The 17,384-nt window shown below is 39.4% G+C and overlaps 1 protein-coding gene across 1 annotated transcript in view; it reads left to right on the top strand.

The window, feature by feature from the left end:
* Nucleotides 1-17,085, top strand: part of snx25 (sorting nexin 25) — a 454,529-nt gene extending 437,444 nt beyond the window's left edge. Inside the window, exon 19 of the mRNA XM_051928435.1 lies at nucleotides 16,587-17,085. Within this exon, the coding sequence (XP_051784395.1) occupies nucleotides 16,587-16,667 (81 nt within the window). The 3' untranslated portion in view covers nucleotides 16,668-17,085. The remainder of the gene's footprint in view (nucleotides 1-16,586) is intronic.
* The last annotated feature ends 299 nt before the right edge of the window (nucleotides 17,086-17,384 follow it).

Genomic DNA, 17,384 nt, shown 5'->3' with positions numbered 1-17,384 from the left:
CTGTATCTAGAAACAAAAAATTACTGGTGTTCTTTCTTTCAAAGGCCAAGACATAGTTTTTCTCCTAGACTGATACAGCATTATAGTGAAGGCAGAAAGCAAGACTATATAATATACTATATAACATATTAAAAGGGAAAGCCAGCAATGCTTTCACAGATGCTTTGTATTATGTTCGTATCAGTTTGTATATACACAGATGCATATGTTCTACAGGCATAGCTTAATGTGTGTACTTAGCATTTACTGTCTAGAGTACAATTTCTTACAGAAGAAATGTCTTCTAATGCTGTAACAGGCACAGTGTGTTCTGTTACATTTATGGTGAGTATACGCTGAAACCTCAAAGACATAGCACTGCACTTGCTAGTAAAGCATTTGAGATCTATCCCAATTGTAAAACAAACCATGGAATCCTGACATTTCTTGTGCAACATGTGCTGTTGATCTGCGGGCTTTGCTCAAAGGTAATCGGAAGTCAGTGTCATTCACAGTCCCAGTGGTAAGGCAAGAACAGAAGGATCATGTGATGGACTGTTATATTCGTCTCTGGCTTTTCTGCTAAAAATAAGAAATCTATTGAATGCCCCATTCTGCCTTCAGTCATGAAAACAGTGCCACATGACAACAGTTTGTCAGTTCCAAAGCCACCAGAGACATGGAGGCAATAACGAGGCAGACTAAGCTGTAACAGTGGATGAGGAAAATGACAATGGTCTCACTTTTGAACCATTTATGTCTGATGAACCACATCCGATAATACTGTTAGAATTAAATGACCTGACCAGGGACTTAGGTTTGTCTACTACTTGGTTCAAAACTGTAGGGATAGCATTTGCTGTTACCAGGTACAAAACTTTCTGTCCTTTGGTGCTGCCAAGAGGACTTAACAAAGTTTCTTTGGGCAGGTTGACAACTTGGGCTGTTAATGGCTTTGGGTTGTGAGCATGACCCACAGCAGTGGCATCTTTTTTTTAATTCATCAGTTTTAAGCCTGAAAGTTACCTTGTTGTACAGTGGCAACATCCTCCTTTCAGTACCTACTGGTTGTGTAGTAGGAACTGTTGTTGAAACATTTACAGGACAACAACTGGAAAATCTGTGGTGATCTACAAGTAGTGGTAGTTCTGTATGGAATACATACCAAGTACTGATGTTTCATTTGTGAATGGGATAGCTATTGTAAAAGAAGCACAACAGACAAGGGAAAAGGTTTAGGGTTCCACCCAGTATATTAATAACAAAGTCTCAAAGTGATGAATGTAGAGCAGACTCAAATTACTGAGTCCAGGATGGGACTGGAAAGGGAAAGGCAGGTAGTTCTTTTATAGACAGTGGAAAGGAAGAGGAGGAGTCCAGCGGGGACAGGTGGAAATGATGTCAGTAAGAGGACATGGTCTGGAGGCAGAAGTGGAACTTGGTTGGCTTCAGGTGGTTTTCCCTTCAAATGATCTGCAGAGGGGGAAGAAAAGAGATAAGTGCACTTCATCAACACTTGACCCATTGTTCCATCTTTAGTTAAGCCCACTTACTGCCTTCTATGTGCATGTGCGTGACACTATGGTAAAGAGTCTGAGTACATTAAAAAGAACTGCCTGCTCCATCAGCATTTACAGTAGTTCCACAGCAGAAAAATCAATATTTCTGCCCCCTATATTCATATGAAACTTGAATTGATTAAAAATTTTTTGAAAGTGATGAACAAGGCAGGTGAAGGATTCAATATTTGAGGCAAATGTTTCCATGAATTTTCCATGAACTGATTCCAAGATTAAGTAGGGCATTTTTCATGATCCACAAATCAGACAAGTCATCAATGACAGGCTGTTGAAAGAGCTGCTAGTGAGATGGACTAAATCACATGGAAGTCATTCAAGGATTGTTGAGAATTTTCTTGGCTATTACAGAGCACCAAACAATGTTTAGGTGTTTGACAGCATACTTCAAACATACACAGCCGTGAAGTGCAACATGTCGCTTAATATTCATTTTCTTTCTTCAAATTTGGACTTCTTCGCAGCTAATCTTGGTGTAGTCAGTACCGACCATAGTGAAAGATTTTACCAGGAAATTTTAATGATGGAAAAGTGGTTTCAGGGCAATTGGAATCCATCAATTCTGGCTATTGTTGGACAATGAAACAAAAAGCATCAGATGGTGAGCTAATGCAGTGTGTCAGTATCATTAAGCGATTAAACACACTAAATTCCATAAAAGTTAATTTCATGTTTCTCCGAGTTCCTGCATGTTACTGTCGATCTGTAGTTTATTTTTATATTTATGTTCAGCCTGAATCTGTCTATCATAATCATCAAATATTGTTCAGGAAAGAAAACTTTTGAAAAAAATGTATTGTCCAGCATAATAAGTAGAAATAAAATACATAGTGTATACTCTATGAAGAAATTGTATTTCAGAAACCAGTTATGCATATGAGTGTGAGGCTTATTGAATTCACAAACCACAGTAGTTGAACTTCATTGCTGAATACAATCCTCTCAAGTGCTGATTGGATTATGGCTTCTCCCCTGCTTCCAGCAGTCTATAACCAGCTCATTTTTGTTTTTTATAACATTAAGGTAGAGATTGTTCTGCAGGCACCACGCTGTTTTAAGGCAAATCTTTACAGTGATCAAGTTAGGTTAGGTAAAGTAGACTTTTATTATCCAAGCGGGAAGTCTATTTGATAAAAGCCAAATATAAACATAAGAAATTGCTACATACATACAAGAAAATAAGACAACAACAAATAGCAACCATTGTTATAATCCATACATTTATGCGTAGGTTTTCTAGGTTAAGAATATTAAATGGTGTCATCAGGAAGTTTAATGAAGGAGTTGCAGCTGTAGAACCGCGGATCTAGCCACAGAGTTATTGGTAAACAAGCAGTATAGCAGGAAGCTCAGCATTCTACCTTGGGGAAGTCCTGTTTGAGTTTCTGTGTAGAGAATGTGATGCAGCCAGTCCTGGCATGCTGGGTTCTGCCAGTTTGGAGGTCAAAAATCCAGTTGCAGTTGGTGGCTGCTTCTTCTTTCGTCTGCTCTCGTTAGGGGTTGCCACAGCAGATCTTGTTCCGTATCTTCCTGTCCTCTACATCTTGCTCTGTCACAACCATCACCTACATGTCCTCTCTCACCACATCCATAAACCTTCGCTTAGGCCTTCCTCTTTTCCTTTGCCTGGCAGCTCTATCCTTAACATCTTTTTCCCAATATACCCAGCATCTCTCCTCTGCACATGTCCAAACCAAAGCAATCTTACCTCTCTGACTTTGTCCCACAACCATCCAACCTGAGCCGACCCTCTAATGTACTCATTTCTAATCCTGTCCATCCTCGTCACACCCAATGCAAATCTTAGCATCTTTAACTCTGCCACCTCCAGCTCTGTCTCCTGCTTTCTGGTCAGTGCCATGCCACCGTTTCCAACCCATATAATAAAGTTGGTCTCACTACCGTCGTGTAGATCTTCCCTTTCACTCTTGCTGATAACTGTCTGTCGCATATTACTCGTGACACTCTTCTCCACCCTGCCTGCACTCTTTTTCACCTCTCTTCCACAATCCCAGTTACTCTGTACTGTTGATCCCAAGTATTTAAACTCATCCACCTTCACCAACTCTACTCTTTGCATTCTCACCGTTCCACTGACCTCCCTCTCATTCACACACATGTATTCTGTCTTGTTCCTACTGACCTTCATTCCTCTCCTCTCTTGAGCATATCTCCACCTCTCCAGGGTCTCCTCAACCTGCTCCCTACTCTCGCTACAGATCACAATGTCATCAGCAAACATCATAGTCCAAGGGGACTCCTGTCTAATCTCATCTGTCAACCTGTCCATTACCACTGCAAATAAGAAAGGGCTCAGAGCCGATCCCTGATGTAATCCCACCACCAAATTGAATGCATCCATCACTCCTACCGCAGACCTCACCACTGTCACACTTCCCTTGTACATATCCTGTACAACTCTTACATACATCTCTGCCACTCCCGACTTCCTCATACAATACCACAACTCCTCTCGAGGCACCCTGTCATATGCTTTCTCCAGGTCCACAAAGACACAATGCAACTACTTCTGGCCTTCTCTATTCTTCTCCAACACCCTCAGAACAAACATTACATCTGTTGTGTTCTTTCTTGGCATGAAACCATACTTCTGCTCACTAATCATCACCTCCCTTCTTGACCTAGCTTCCACTACTTTTTCCCATAACTTCATGCAGTGGCTCATTAATTTTATCCCCCTGTAGTTACTACAGCTCTGCACATCCCCCTTATTCTTAAAAATCGGTACTATACACTTATTCTCCTCAGGTATCCTCTCACTCTCACAGATCCCATTAAACAATCTGGTTAACAACCCCACTGTCATCTCTCCTAAACACCTCCATGCTTCCACAGGTATGTCATCTGGACCAACGGCCTTTCCATTCTTCATCCTCTTCATAGCTGTCCTTACTTCTTCCTTGCTAATCCGTCGCACTTCCCGATTCACTATCTCCACATCATCCAACCTTCTCTCTCTCATTCTCTTCATTCATCAGCCTCTCAAAGTACTCTTTCCATCTTCTCAATACACCCTCTTTGCTTGTGTGTTTCCATCTGTATCCTTTATGACCCTAACCTGTTGCACATCTTTCCCAGCTCGGTCCCTCTATCTAGCCTATAACTCATCATATGCCTTTTCTTTAGCCTTAGCCACCTCTCTCTTCACCTTGTGCCTTATCTCCTTGTACTCTTGTCTACTTTCTGCATCTCTCTAACTATCCCACTTCTTCTTCGCATCCTCTTCCTCTGTATACTCTTCTGTACTTCCCCATTCCACCACCAGATTTCCTTTTCCTCCTTCCTCTGCCCCGATGTCACTCCAAGCACCCTTCTTGCTGTCACCCTTACTACTTCTGCTGTAGTTGCCAAGCTGTCTGGTAACTCTTCATTGCTACCCAGTTCCTGTCTTACCTCCTCCCTAAACTCAACTTTTGCAATCTTCCTTTTTCAAATTCCACCATTTGATCCTTGGCTCTGTCCTCACTCTCTTCCTCTTCTTGGTCTCCAACGTCATCGTACAGACCACCATCCTATGCTGTCTAACTACACTTTCCCCTGCCACAACTTTGCAGTCTTTAATCTCTTTCAGATTGACTCTTCTGCATAGGATATAATGTGACTGTGTGCATCTTCCTCCACTCTTGTACGTCACCCTGTGTTCCTCCCTCTTCTTAAAATGCGTATTCACCACAGCCATACCCATCCTTTTTGCAAAATCCACTACCATCTGACCTTCTGCATTCATCTCCTTGACAGCATACCTACCCATCACCTCATCTCCTCTGTTCCTTCACCGGCATGTCCATTGAAACCTGTTCTAACCAGCATTCTACCTCCCTTGGGTACACTCTCCACCACTTCATCCAACTCACTCCAGAAATTGTCTTCCTCGTCCATTGCACACTCAACTTGCAAGAGCATATGCACTTACAAAATTTGTCATCACACCTTCAGTTTCTAACTTCATAATCATCGTGGTCCTTTCACCTCCAAAACACTCTTGACATACTGTTCCTTCAGCATAACGTCTACCCCATTTCTCCTCCCATCCATACCAATTTAAACCCACCTCTGATACACCTGGCCTGGCTCCCCTTCCATTTGGTCTCTTGCACACACAATATATCAACCTTCCGTCTCCCCATTATATCAGCTAACTCTCTCCCTTTACCAGTCACAATGCCAACATTCAAAATTCCTACTCTCACTTCCACTCTTCTCCTGCCTTCAGACATGCCTTCCCCCCTCTTCTTTTCCTTTGGCCAACTGTAGCCAAATTTTTCCCAGCATGGTTAACAGTATTGGTGCTGGCTGTTGTTAACCTGGTCCCTGACTGATCCAGTATGGAAATCTGTATTGTTGTCCGCATATTGAGCTGGCAAAATTTTACACTGGATACCCCTCCAGATGTATCCCTCCCCATTTATTTACTGGTGGTGGCTGTTGTTAACCCAGACCTCGACCAAGGTAGAATGTCAGTGCCTGACACGTATGGTCAATGCTCCTCTTGTGTTACTGTGTGCTACCACAGCAAAAGGCTTAGTGACTTCTGCATTTCCCCTGACACAAATATTGACAGATGCTGCATTGTGAACAGTACTTAGGGGGCTAATGTCTTGCTTGTCCTTGTACCTCAGTTTCACTTTCCATGTCACATTGTCATCACTGTTGCTCGATTCAAGCTATGATTCAGTTTCAGTTCATTCTACAACTGCCTTTATGGGTTTTTGTTTGCTGTGTTTTTAGTTGGAAGTTTCGCCCCACTCATGAATATTGATGAGTTACCATAGAGTGGCAAACATATAGAGGAATTTATGGTTTTCTGCAGCATGATGATATTTCATCCAATAGATGGCAGCAGAATACTTTCCCAAGCATTGTTTGGGCTTAAAAATGTAAAGCAGATCATTGCATGTCTCGCCGAGTCTGACTCAAATGATAAACTGTAATTGAATAGAATTCCGAGCCCAAGTCACTCTAGGGGTTAATGCCAATAGGAGGTTAATGTGATTTGTTTTAGCATTTGTGCTGTACAAAATGAATTATTGTTTTGTGATTAAGGTTTGATGCCTGCCTTCTTGTATGGCATGTAAGCAGCCCATGGCAGATTAGAGCAGGAGTAGGATTTTCTTTTAAAATAGTGAAGCTCACACATATGAGTGTAGGTATATGCAGGATAGACGTGTGGCCACAGAGCGCTACTTGGGGAATGGATTAATTAAGTACGCGTGTGTTGGGGTCAGTTGTCTGCGCACCCATGCCTTATTAGCAGTTCTATGGGTCAGTGAGTTCAGAACCTACAGTAACTGGGATATAAAGGGTCTGAATAGTTTCAAAGGGGGACAAATAAAAGGAGAATGGAAGGAGGATAAAAACAAGGGGGAAAAAATAGGGAGATGGTGAAAGAAAACCGGATCAGGCAGTCAGGTCAGTGCAATGAAGTGGAGGTGAAGCACAGTTAATGGCACTGTAAAGTGCTTGAAGCATGTTGATGTTGAGTAAACTAGCATTTTTTAAGTCAATATGATTCTTCCAATTCATTCCACATAAAGGTTCTGTATGTTTACCTGCAACATGCTAAAAGCACAGCTTTATATAGGAATAGTACTGTACACATCAGATTTTATTTTTTATCTCCCTTCCATTCATTTTCTTGAACCACTGCTAATTAATGATACATGTGTGAGGGACTCACACACACGTGGACAGTTATGTGCATATGTTGAGATTTACTGCTATTAGTCAAGTGCTTTAAAACTGATTGTGAAAAGTAATTCCTCTACTGTAAAAAAAAAAAAATCTGTCATTTGCAGGTATTTTGTGAACAAAGCATGTCTATGATATTAATAATTGTTCATCTTTGGTTTAAAATAGACATTTTATGATAAGATGAAGGTCCACAGTAAATATTAGAACTTTAGGTTCTTCAAGATTTTACATGATTTTCTTTTAACCTACAGCATGGATTTTACATGAGATGCTATGTTTCTTAACAGCAAACCACTGATGTTGGTGTTAGGCAATCCATCCTATAAAATACACCTTTTGTTCATGAAAGTACTGTATGCACATTGTAGATGGATTTCACTTTACTCACCCATCCATTTTCTGAGTTTGTTTATTTCATTTCAGGGTTATTCTAGGCTGGGGCCTATCCTGCCATCATTATGTGCAATGCAAGAAGAACCAAGCCTGGGCAAGGTGCCCCATTGCATTGTATGACATAATTATACAAACAGTCACACAACTCATGCAGGGCCAGTCTGGAATAGTACTTCAGTTTAGAGAAACACGTCATGTTGCCAGTGACCTGGTTGAGTTCTGAGCAGAGTCTTCTGGAGCTGTAAGGTGGCAACACTAACTAGTATTTGACTTTACGTCTGAAACTGTTGTATGTGTTGTGATTTGTTTGAATGAATGCTAATGTTTTGAATAGTAGGCTTATAATGTAAAGATATTTGTCATTGCCAGATACTCCATAGGTGCAGAAAACTGTAGAAAAAACTGCTAGCTGCATATATGATGCTTTATGCATATATCCAATTTCAGAATGTGGTTTTCCCTCACAGGGTTGCAGGGAGTCTATCAAATGCCGGGATGCTAAGTCTATCAGAACAACACAAGTGGAATACTGAGAGGTTTAGACTTTACATACCCAATTTCAGATTAAACACTGAGCTTACTCTGCATCTTCTTTATTGTACTTCGCTGATACCTACATCAGAAAACTGCATCAGACCTGATTTACTGTATATATGCTCACCCTATAAGAAAACAATAAATAATACAGATAAAAAAGACCACATGCTTCAGGTACCATCTGGACTTCATTTTGGTTTTGAGCAACTTTGCTTATTCTACACAGTCCTGCTGTGCCATAAACATAAGGCTTGACAGTCATTTATCATTTTAGATTAAAAAAAAGACTGATTCCAGTTTACTGGTGGACATTTCAATGCTAATAAGTTGCTCAAAGGTTTTAGTTTATAAGTCTTAAATATTTATGGAAGGTTCAGAATATTGCAATATGAAAAGTATTTGGAAGTAGGTCTATTGCATCTATTATAGTCTTATTTCAGATTTTAAATGGGGAAAAAAAACTGAACACCAAACAGAAAAAGTCTTCTTTTAAAGGACAAGGAGTCCAGAAATGTCCGATATGCCTTCTGAATTAATGGTTTTTCATGAAGTTATTTGTCAAAAAAAGAAATCATCTGCTTTATTTTAGATTGCAGTGTGCATTTTCACCCCTTTGGGGAAAAAAAAGTGTAATAAGTAAAATTAATATTGTATAATTATATCAATATGTTAACAGATATGACAAAAAAAATATTTCCAACCCAGTCGATAATACAATGCAAATTCTTGCATCGATTGATGTACAGTGTTACTTGCAAAAGTGTTTGTCCTGTTTTGTTGCATCTTTAATTAAAGACAGTATGTTCAGAGGCTGTATCAACATTGCACTCATGCAGCCATGCAGCGTTTAACATTACTTACAGACACACGTGCTCCTCACTGAGTGAAAGTGGTGTTCAAGCATCTGGCTTCTCCTTATGTGTGCTGTTTGTTTACTCCTGGCTCCGGCCCCCTCTCATCCAATTTGATCGTATGTACTCCTTAGTTGTTTTGTTGGCCACTATAGATTACTTTATTAATTCCAAACATTCATTTTTACCTCTAAATATTGTTTTTTGTTCCTGTGTTAATAATTAATTCACATTGGTCATACCCGTCAGAGTGGTGTTTTTGCAGTTGTGAATTCGTACTCCTGTGTTTGTGCAGCTTCTCTGGTCTGGTGAAACCAACATTGAACTATTAGCATCTGTTCTAAGTATCACATCTGAAGGAAACCTGGTAACACTTATCACCTGTGCAATACTGTAGCAGTGCTACTCAAAATTGCCTACAACTCCAAGCAGCTCTGGCAGTATTTTGCCATTGGACAGATTCAGAGGGTACAGGGTTTGCTGGGAAGAAGGATAATTAGGCAGGCTCGATAAAAAGGAGCCAAAAAGACACAGAGGAGCTCATGATTAGCAGTCTGCATTTGTTTCTACATATCACTCATTCTATTGGATTACAACTATAACCACCAAGGGTTACAGTTTCGTCTAGATTTATGTGCTGTCCTGTGCCTGCTTTTCTGTGTGATTTTTGTCTTGGTTGGATACATTTTTGTCTGGGGAGCACTCCCAGTCTTGCCAAATCTTCACGTTACAGCTGAAACCTGGTAGGGCAAAACTTTACCTTTCCTTCAGAAGGCTGTTCACAGGGTTTTTCATTCCATGTACCACCGTCATCTGCTTCTGCAGTATTGGACTGTGTTGGACTTTATTATTAGTGTTAATTGCTTACTGAGCAACGAGTGTTGTTTCATTCGGTTTTATGTATATAGTGTATGTAAATAATTATCACTGGTGGGGAATTTGGGAGGGCTTTTGCTTATGTGTTTTTGATTAATACGGTTTTTTTTATTTATTATTTCATTAATAATATATAATTAGTGTATTTATTTTATTATTGTTGAGTCATTGAGTCACTTATGTGTGTTTTTGTATCTGTATGTGAGTGTATGCATGTTGTGTCAAGGCTGAGTGTGTTCCTGGGGTCCCCGTAGTAAAATAAACCAATCACCATCTTTAGACAGTGTGGATCTTCCCATCCTAGCTACTGTTCAGAGGCCCCATGCTAATTTATGTATGTTGTGACTTGCTGAGTGGTTGTGGAATTTGCCCTAGTGCACTGATTTGCCCGGGGGCCTATAATGCTGTTAAGACGGCCCTGCTACTGGTACAATACCATTTCAGTGGTGAGGAATGGCGGTGGCAGAATCACGCTGGGGGGGTTGGTTTTTCAGTGCAGGAACTGAAAGACTACTCGGATTTGAAGGAAAGCTGAACAGAGCAAAGTCCTGAGTGTCCTTAATGCCTACTCCAGAGCACTGTGGACCTCACATGTTACCAAAGGTTCAGCTTCCAACAGGACAGTAACCCTAAACACAAAGCAAAGACAATACAGTGGTTGCTTGGGGACAACTCTGAGAATGTCCTTAAGTGATTCAGCCAGAGCCCAGACTTGAACCCAATTGAACATCTCTGGAGAGACCTGAAAGTACAGAATATGCAGAGAAGAATGGCTGAAAATCGCCAGATCCAGGTATGTGAAGCTTGTTGCGTCATACCCAAGAAGATGACACATGGTAATCGCTGCCAAAGGTGCTTCAATGAAATACTGAGTAAAGGGTCTGAATACTTGTGTTATTGTGATATTTTGTTTTTTTTTTTAATTTTAATACATTTTCAAAAATCTCTAAAATCCTGTTTTCATTTTGTCATTGTGGAGTATTAAGTGTTACTTGATGAAGGGAAACAAATGAATTAAAATGATTTTAACACAAGGCTGCAACATAGCAAAATGTGATAAAAGTGAAGGGGTCTGACTACTTTCTGAAGGCACCGTGCGTAAGCCTAGTTTTGTGAAATGTGTTAATGCTGCAAGGTTTTCAGTAAAGGATGTAATCCTTATTTACAGCAGTATATTGTAAAGCCTTTGGCGTGCAAAAATAACAACAATTTAAAAAGTACAAGACAAGAAGCATTTAACTGTTTGTCAAGCTGTACTTTCCACATGGTCTAGTGTTGTAGTCTCCAATCACATCATTAGAATGTGTAGCTTTTTTCAGGATATTATGCAGAACTTTAGCATCTAGCGGCTGTAATTTGCTGTTAATGCCTTACAGCATTTAATATCGTTGCTTTTGGGAGAAATCCTACCTGCGGCAGTTGTTGGGCTGACTTGCGTTGTGTCATCGGCGCTAGCCTGTTATCGGTCTGCTGCTGACTGATATCACTTGAGTTTTCTGTGGATGGCATTTGGGATTTCTTGCGGAATACCTCTTAATGTTATCATTTGAATTAAGGCCTCTGGAGTCGATTGCAAACTGCCCGCATTTCATCCGCCAGTATTCTGCCCGCTATTACATTTCCTGGATGTCGGCTGTGTTGTTGGGGATCTTGGTGATTGTCTTGCTTCTGGAATCCTTTGCAATTTGCATCACAGCTGTCCAACTGTGCACATAAGGACTACAGCCAACTATTTACTTTGGGACCATATCTCCTCTGCTCGCCGGCATACTTCGGTATCTGCCATTGCAACTGTTGGAGCTCAACAACCACAGCCTTCCATTAGACATCACAGTCGTTAAACAACTTGGACTCCTCTGTCGCCCCCACTATGTCCATAGGGGGTCTGGTCGCGGTTTGTTTACATCAAGACCGGGAGCTTCATTCCGTCTTTGTGGTCAGCAGCAACTCGCTCCGTCGCAGCCCGAGCACATCCTCCGAGCACCATCGCCATAGAAACTAAAACGCTGCTCAGCGGCAGTCCAGGCGAGACGGAAAGCCTGGAGTGGGTTTCAGCTTTCTTCGTCCTCTGGTTAAAAGCAACACCTCGCTAAACATCAAAGTTGAACTTTTTAATGTTTAGTCCCTGACAAATAAAGCCTGTCTAATTTATAATCACTTCGTAGACAGGGGGATTGACATTATTTGTTTGACTGAGACCTGGCATAAATCCGAGGTATACTCAGTTTTAAATGAGTCCTGCCCTCCTGTGTACACTTACCTCGAAAAGGCCCGCAGCTCTGGACATGCCGGTGGTCTGGCTGTAATCCATCGTATAAGTTTGCATATATATAATTATATATTGTGACAGATAGGGGGCGCTCTCGTTCCCTTGTACCCTCGGACAAAACGTCAGACACCAGGTAAAAGTCCAAATATAATATTTTTTTGAACAATACAGTGCACAAAGCACCCTCCTCTCCACAATACTCATAAACAATAATCACTAATCAATAACAATCCTCCACTCCCAGACGCTTAGCCACCCTGCCTCCCAACTCCGCTCGCCCATCTGGGATTTCCCACAGTCCTTTAAAGTCCGTGACCCGGAAGTGCTTCTAAGCCCTCAGTCCATGTGATTACCCAGCACTTCCAGGTCAAACGAAAACTCCTTTTCTTCATCAGCCCGGAAGCACTTTATTTCTTCCAACCATGTGACTGGGATTTACTTCCGGGCTGTATGGAAAATAAACGTCTCTGTGTCTCCCTGCAGCGTCCCCTGGCAACCCCGATGTTATTCAGCAGGGCTGTGTATTAAAACTCCATAGTCCATGATGCCCTGCTGTAATTCAGGGCATCTCCACATTGCAAGGAGGGCTCCATCTAGCGGCCTGGGTATTGGCCGGGATGAATGGCTGGCCATATCCCACTATATACAGTTAGGTCCATAAATATTTGGACAGAGACAACTTTTTTCTAATTTTGGTTCTGTACATTACCACAATGAATTTTAAATGAAACAACTCAGATGCAGTTGACTGTTTTGTTGTCTGTTCACAACAAAATCTTCCACATGCAAGCACCATACCTCAAATCAACTCCAGGCCTTTTATCTGCTTAATTGATAATGACATAATGACGAACTTGCCCACACCTACCCATGAAATAGCCTTTGAGTCAATTGTCCAATTACTTTTGAGCCCCTGAAATGAAGGGATTGTGTTCAAAAATGCTTTAGTTGCTCACATTTTTATGCAATCGTTTTGTTCACCCCACTGAATGAAAGCTGAAAGTCTGCACTTCAACTGCATCGGAGTTGTTTCATTTAAAATTCATTGTGGTAATGTACAGAACCAAAATTAGAAAAAAAATTGTCTCTGTCCAAATATTTATGGACCTAAGTGTGTGTAAATATATATATATATATATATATATATACACTGTGTGTATATATATATATATATATATATATATATATATATATATATATACTGTGTGTGTGTATATATATATATATATATATATATATATATATATATATATATATATATATATATATATATATATAATATATATAATATATATATATAATATATAATATATAATATCCCGTGCTTGGTAGTGCAACTGACAACAAACAACTGACTATGGGTGGCAAGCCACTTTCAAAAGATCTCAGGGATAGAGTTGTGGACAGACATAAGGCAGAAGATGGATACAAAAAAATCTCAAAGGCTTTATCAATCCCAAGGAGCACAGTAAAGTGTTTGGTACTACTAGAACCCTCACTGGATCCGGCAGTCCATCCAAACTGGATAGAAGAGCAAGGAGGAAATCCAATGCAGCTCACCATCCACAACACACCATACCTACAGTAAAGCATGGAGGTGGCAGCATCCTGTTGTGAGGGGGTTTCTCTGCCGCAGGGCCTGGGGCTCTCGTTAGAGTAGAAGAAAAAATGGATGGGGCAAAATACCATCAAATTCTTGAGGAAAACCTGCTACCCTCTGGCAGAAAGTTGAAGATGTGCAGAATGTTCACCTTTCAACATGTCAACAACCCAAAGCACACAGCAAAATTGACCTCACAGTGGCTGAAGGAGAAAAAAGTGAATGTCCTCGTGTGGCCCAGTCAGAGCCCAAACCTAAATCCAATTGAAAATCTGTGGAAAGATTTGAAGATAGCAGTCCACCAACACTCACCATCCAATTTGACTGAACCCAAACAGTTCTGTAAACAAGAGTGGGCAAATATTGCTCAATCTAGATGTTTAAAGCTGATAGAGTAGTATCCCAACCATCTCAAGGCTGTCATTAAAGCAAAAGGTGATTCAACAAAATATTATTGGGGGGTGATCCTTTATTAATATCTGTATGTCTTGTTTTTGATTTTTTTATAATATATCTGAACTGTAGCTGTGATATCTTTCACTTGGATGTTATAGGTTGCATTGAGTAAGTAAAGCTGGGAAGAAATATTTTTTGTGTGTGTTTTCATTTAAGGCTGTAAAGCAAAAAAAAAGGGAATATTTCGAAGGGGGGGATTCTTTTCTATACCCACTGTGTATATGTGTGTGTGTGTGTGTGTGTGTGTATGTATGTATGTATATATATAAATATATAATATATATACAGTGAAAATCATTTAACACGAAACTGAGGGGACTGAAATATTTTTTCATGTTAAAAGAATTTCGTGTTAAAGGATATTACAAAAAAAAACATGCAGTATATTCAACAAAATTAAGTTTATTAGAGTACATTTTATTTACATAGATATGTATATATGCATGTATTTAATAAAAATGGGAGCATTCTAAGATCTTGCTTGTTTGAACCAAACAAGTAAAGCCGTCTCTAAATCCTCGTGCTTGGCCGTTCTCATCCATTTTCGGTCTGGCTCAAACTTACTCCGTTCAAACATTTCCGTAATTTGCTCTCTTTTTTTTTTAATTACTGTATTGTTGATAATATAGAGATAGCAATATCAAAATCTTTACAGATTTCTGTTTTCGTCTTCTGTTTTTGATCAACAGCCTTAAGAAGCTCCATCTTCATTTTAAGCGAAATAGCAGTTTGCTTTCCCCCTGAGCTCTTTGCCATTGTGCTCGTAAAAAAAATTCTTCTAAAATAGAAAAAAAAAACGCGAACCAAACTCACTGATTTTTACTCACACTGCGATGTACTCGTCACCGAATTCCAAAGCTAATTGATGAGAGATGAGATGTTTTTGTGTGGCGTTTGTAGGGGTGGAGGGTGAAAGTAGCTTAGATAAACAAAATTGGCTCGTGTCACAGGCTATTCCGAGGGTATTTCAAAGCCAAGTTAGCCTCCTTTCTACGAAACATGTGAAACCACCTCTCTTTCATTTCACACCCCTCTTAAATCTCGCCTGCGCGGCTGGTGTTTTCCGTATTTTGTTCATTCCCAGAAGGGAAATCTTTTCGTGTTAAGTGATTTTCGTTTCGTGTTAAGAGAAAAAAATGCATGAAAATACATAGTAGTTTGTCGGGACCGTTGTATTATTTCGTGTTAACCGATATTTCATCTTAAGCGTTTTCGCGTTAAACGTATTTCACTGTAGATGAAAACAGATTAATTTTACTGTATTTCAATACAGAATCACAGGATTACTATAATTATTTTACACAAATGTGGTCTGTTCCATCAAGAACATGGTAGAAAATTATGTTTACTGTTGCATTAGAGGTATTCATTGCTTTATACGTTTTCATTCTGTTTGGCTTTGAAATTAACACACACATACTTTTTAAACGTATCCTTTTACTGTAAAACTTAAGGAAAAACAATATTTGGAATTAACTTTTCGTCAATATCGTATTTAATTTTGATTCCGTGTTTGGACTTGCATTGTGACAACGCAACTTATAACTGTCTGTGAGTGAATATCATTTCATTCTCTCTAATAAATAAACCGACTTTTTCGAATGTTTGTCCCTGTGATTTGTTAATTGTCATAGCAAAAGCTATTCTCGCGGTAAACTGTATATGTTTTAATACGAATGGCATATCAAGATCTCCTTTGGTGTCTGATGTTATCCACAGAAGATGTGCAACATTACCTTTCTTGTTGCCTGTTAAAATTTTACATGTCAAAATTGTTCAACCAATTTTGAATGCAACTATTCTTGTCCTATTGCATAGCCCACCACTCAGACATAAATTATGCAATAACATTACAATACATCCTTCTTTCAACAGTAATTTGGCCGGTGGAAGACTAGACGGTGTTAATGGTTGTAGATATTCTACAGGATATTTTAAGTTGATGTTTTCAGCTTCCGCCACATCACCATCAACTGTTTCAGCATAGTCTATTGATGCGCATTTAACCAATTTGCCAATCTGATCGTAAAAATTTATGAGCCAAGAGTGCAGGAACTGTGTCTGACAAAAGCATTCACATGAATGAGAGGTGAGAGGACCGTGGATGTGGGCTGTTAACCTGAAATTGTCGAGAGGAGGACGGGACTTGAAAAAATCTCTTGGCAATAGTCTCGTCTCATCTCAAGATTTTCTTTTATAATAGAGAGCTGAATGAATTGTAAACTGCACTTTAAATATGCCCTCTTTTAATATGTTGTTTTTTTTTTTTTTTTAGGAATTACGATCTTGTCATCTATTCATTTTGAGTAACAAAAGACCTCTGTTTTGTTTTGTAGGTTCTTTTGGAGTTATTGCTTATTGAACTTTGTCCAGAACTGAGAGAACATCTGGATCAGCAGAAAACAGTTGTAGTCTGACAAAGCACACCAAGATTTAAAGAAGAGTATGTCTGTATTCACAAATAGACATGACCTGTATCACCCTCTTTAGTAGAGGGGCGGACCCTGTATTTGGTGGGTTTGTTCTGTGCTAGCTGAAGTACCACTATGTAAACGGACATGATGAAGTACCACTGCACCATATTGAAAATGCTGCTTACGATGATATGTTTTTAAATGTTCTCATGATCCTGTTAAATGGCTTGGAAGATTTGGTAAGGTCAACTGCCAATACATGTTGTACAAAATCTGGTTATTTTACTTTAAAGACCTTCCAGGTTGTGATTTTTGTTAATAGTTGTGGACAGATGAATGTTGTATCCATGTTGAAAATTATCCAGAACTTGGAACATTCCTTTTCCTTTCTCGTGTCCATTAAAATCTTTGTTGTGCAATAGTTCATGTAAAGTCATTGTGACTATTTTATTGTTGACTAGACATAGATATTATTTTTACCAAAGATTTAAAATAGTGTAGAATATTTATAAGCAATAAACTGCAAAAGATAAACTGTTTTTTTAATGATTTTTTTTTTTAGTTTTTGTTTACATTTTTTATGGAATTTTTGGACTTTAAAATATTTTTCGGATAATTTTTAAGTTGCACAAAATGACTAGACTGTTATTGTATTGTTTAGAAAAAAAATATTTTTTTTTTATTGTGTCTACACATTTTGCACATTGCAAGAGCATCAGC

The sequence above is a fragment of the Erpetoichthys calabaricus genome, chromosome 5 (assembly GCF_900747795.2).
Source record: "Erpetoichthys calabaricus chromosome 5, fErpCal1.3, whole genome shotgun sequence".
Classification (NCBI taxonomy): Eukaryota; Metazoa; Chordata; class Cladistia; order Polypteriformes; family Polypteridae; genus Erpetoichthys; species Erpetoichthys calabaricus.
This window is presented reverse-complemented; position numbering and strand designations above follow the sequence as displayed.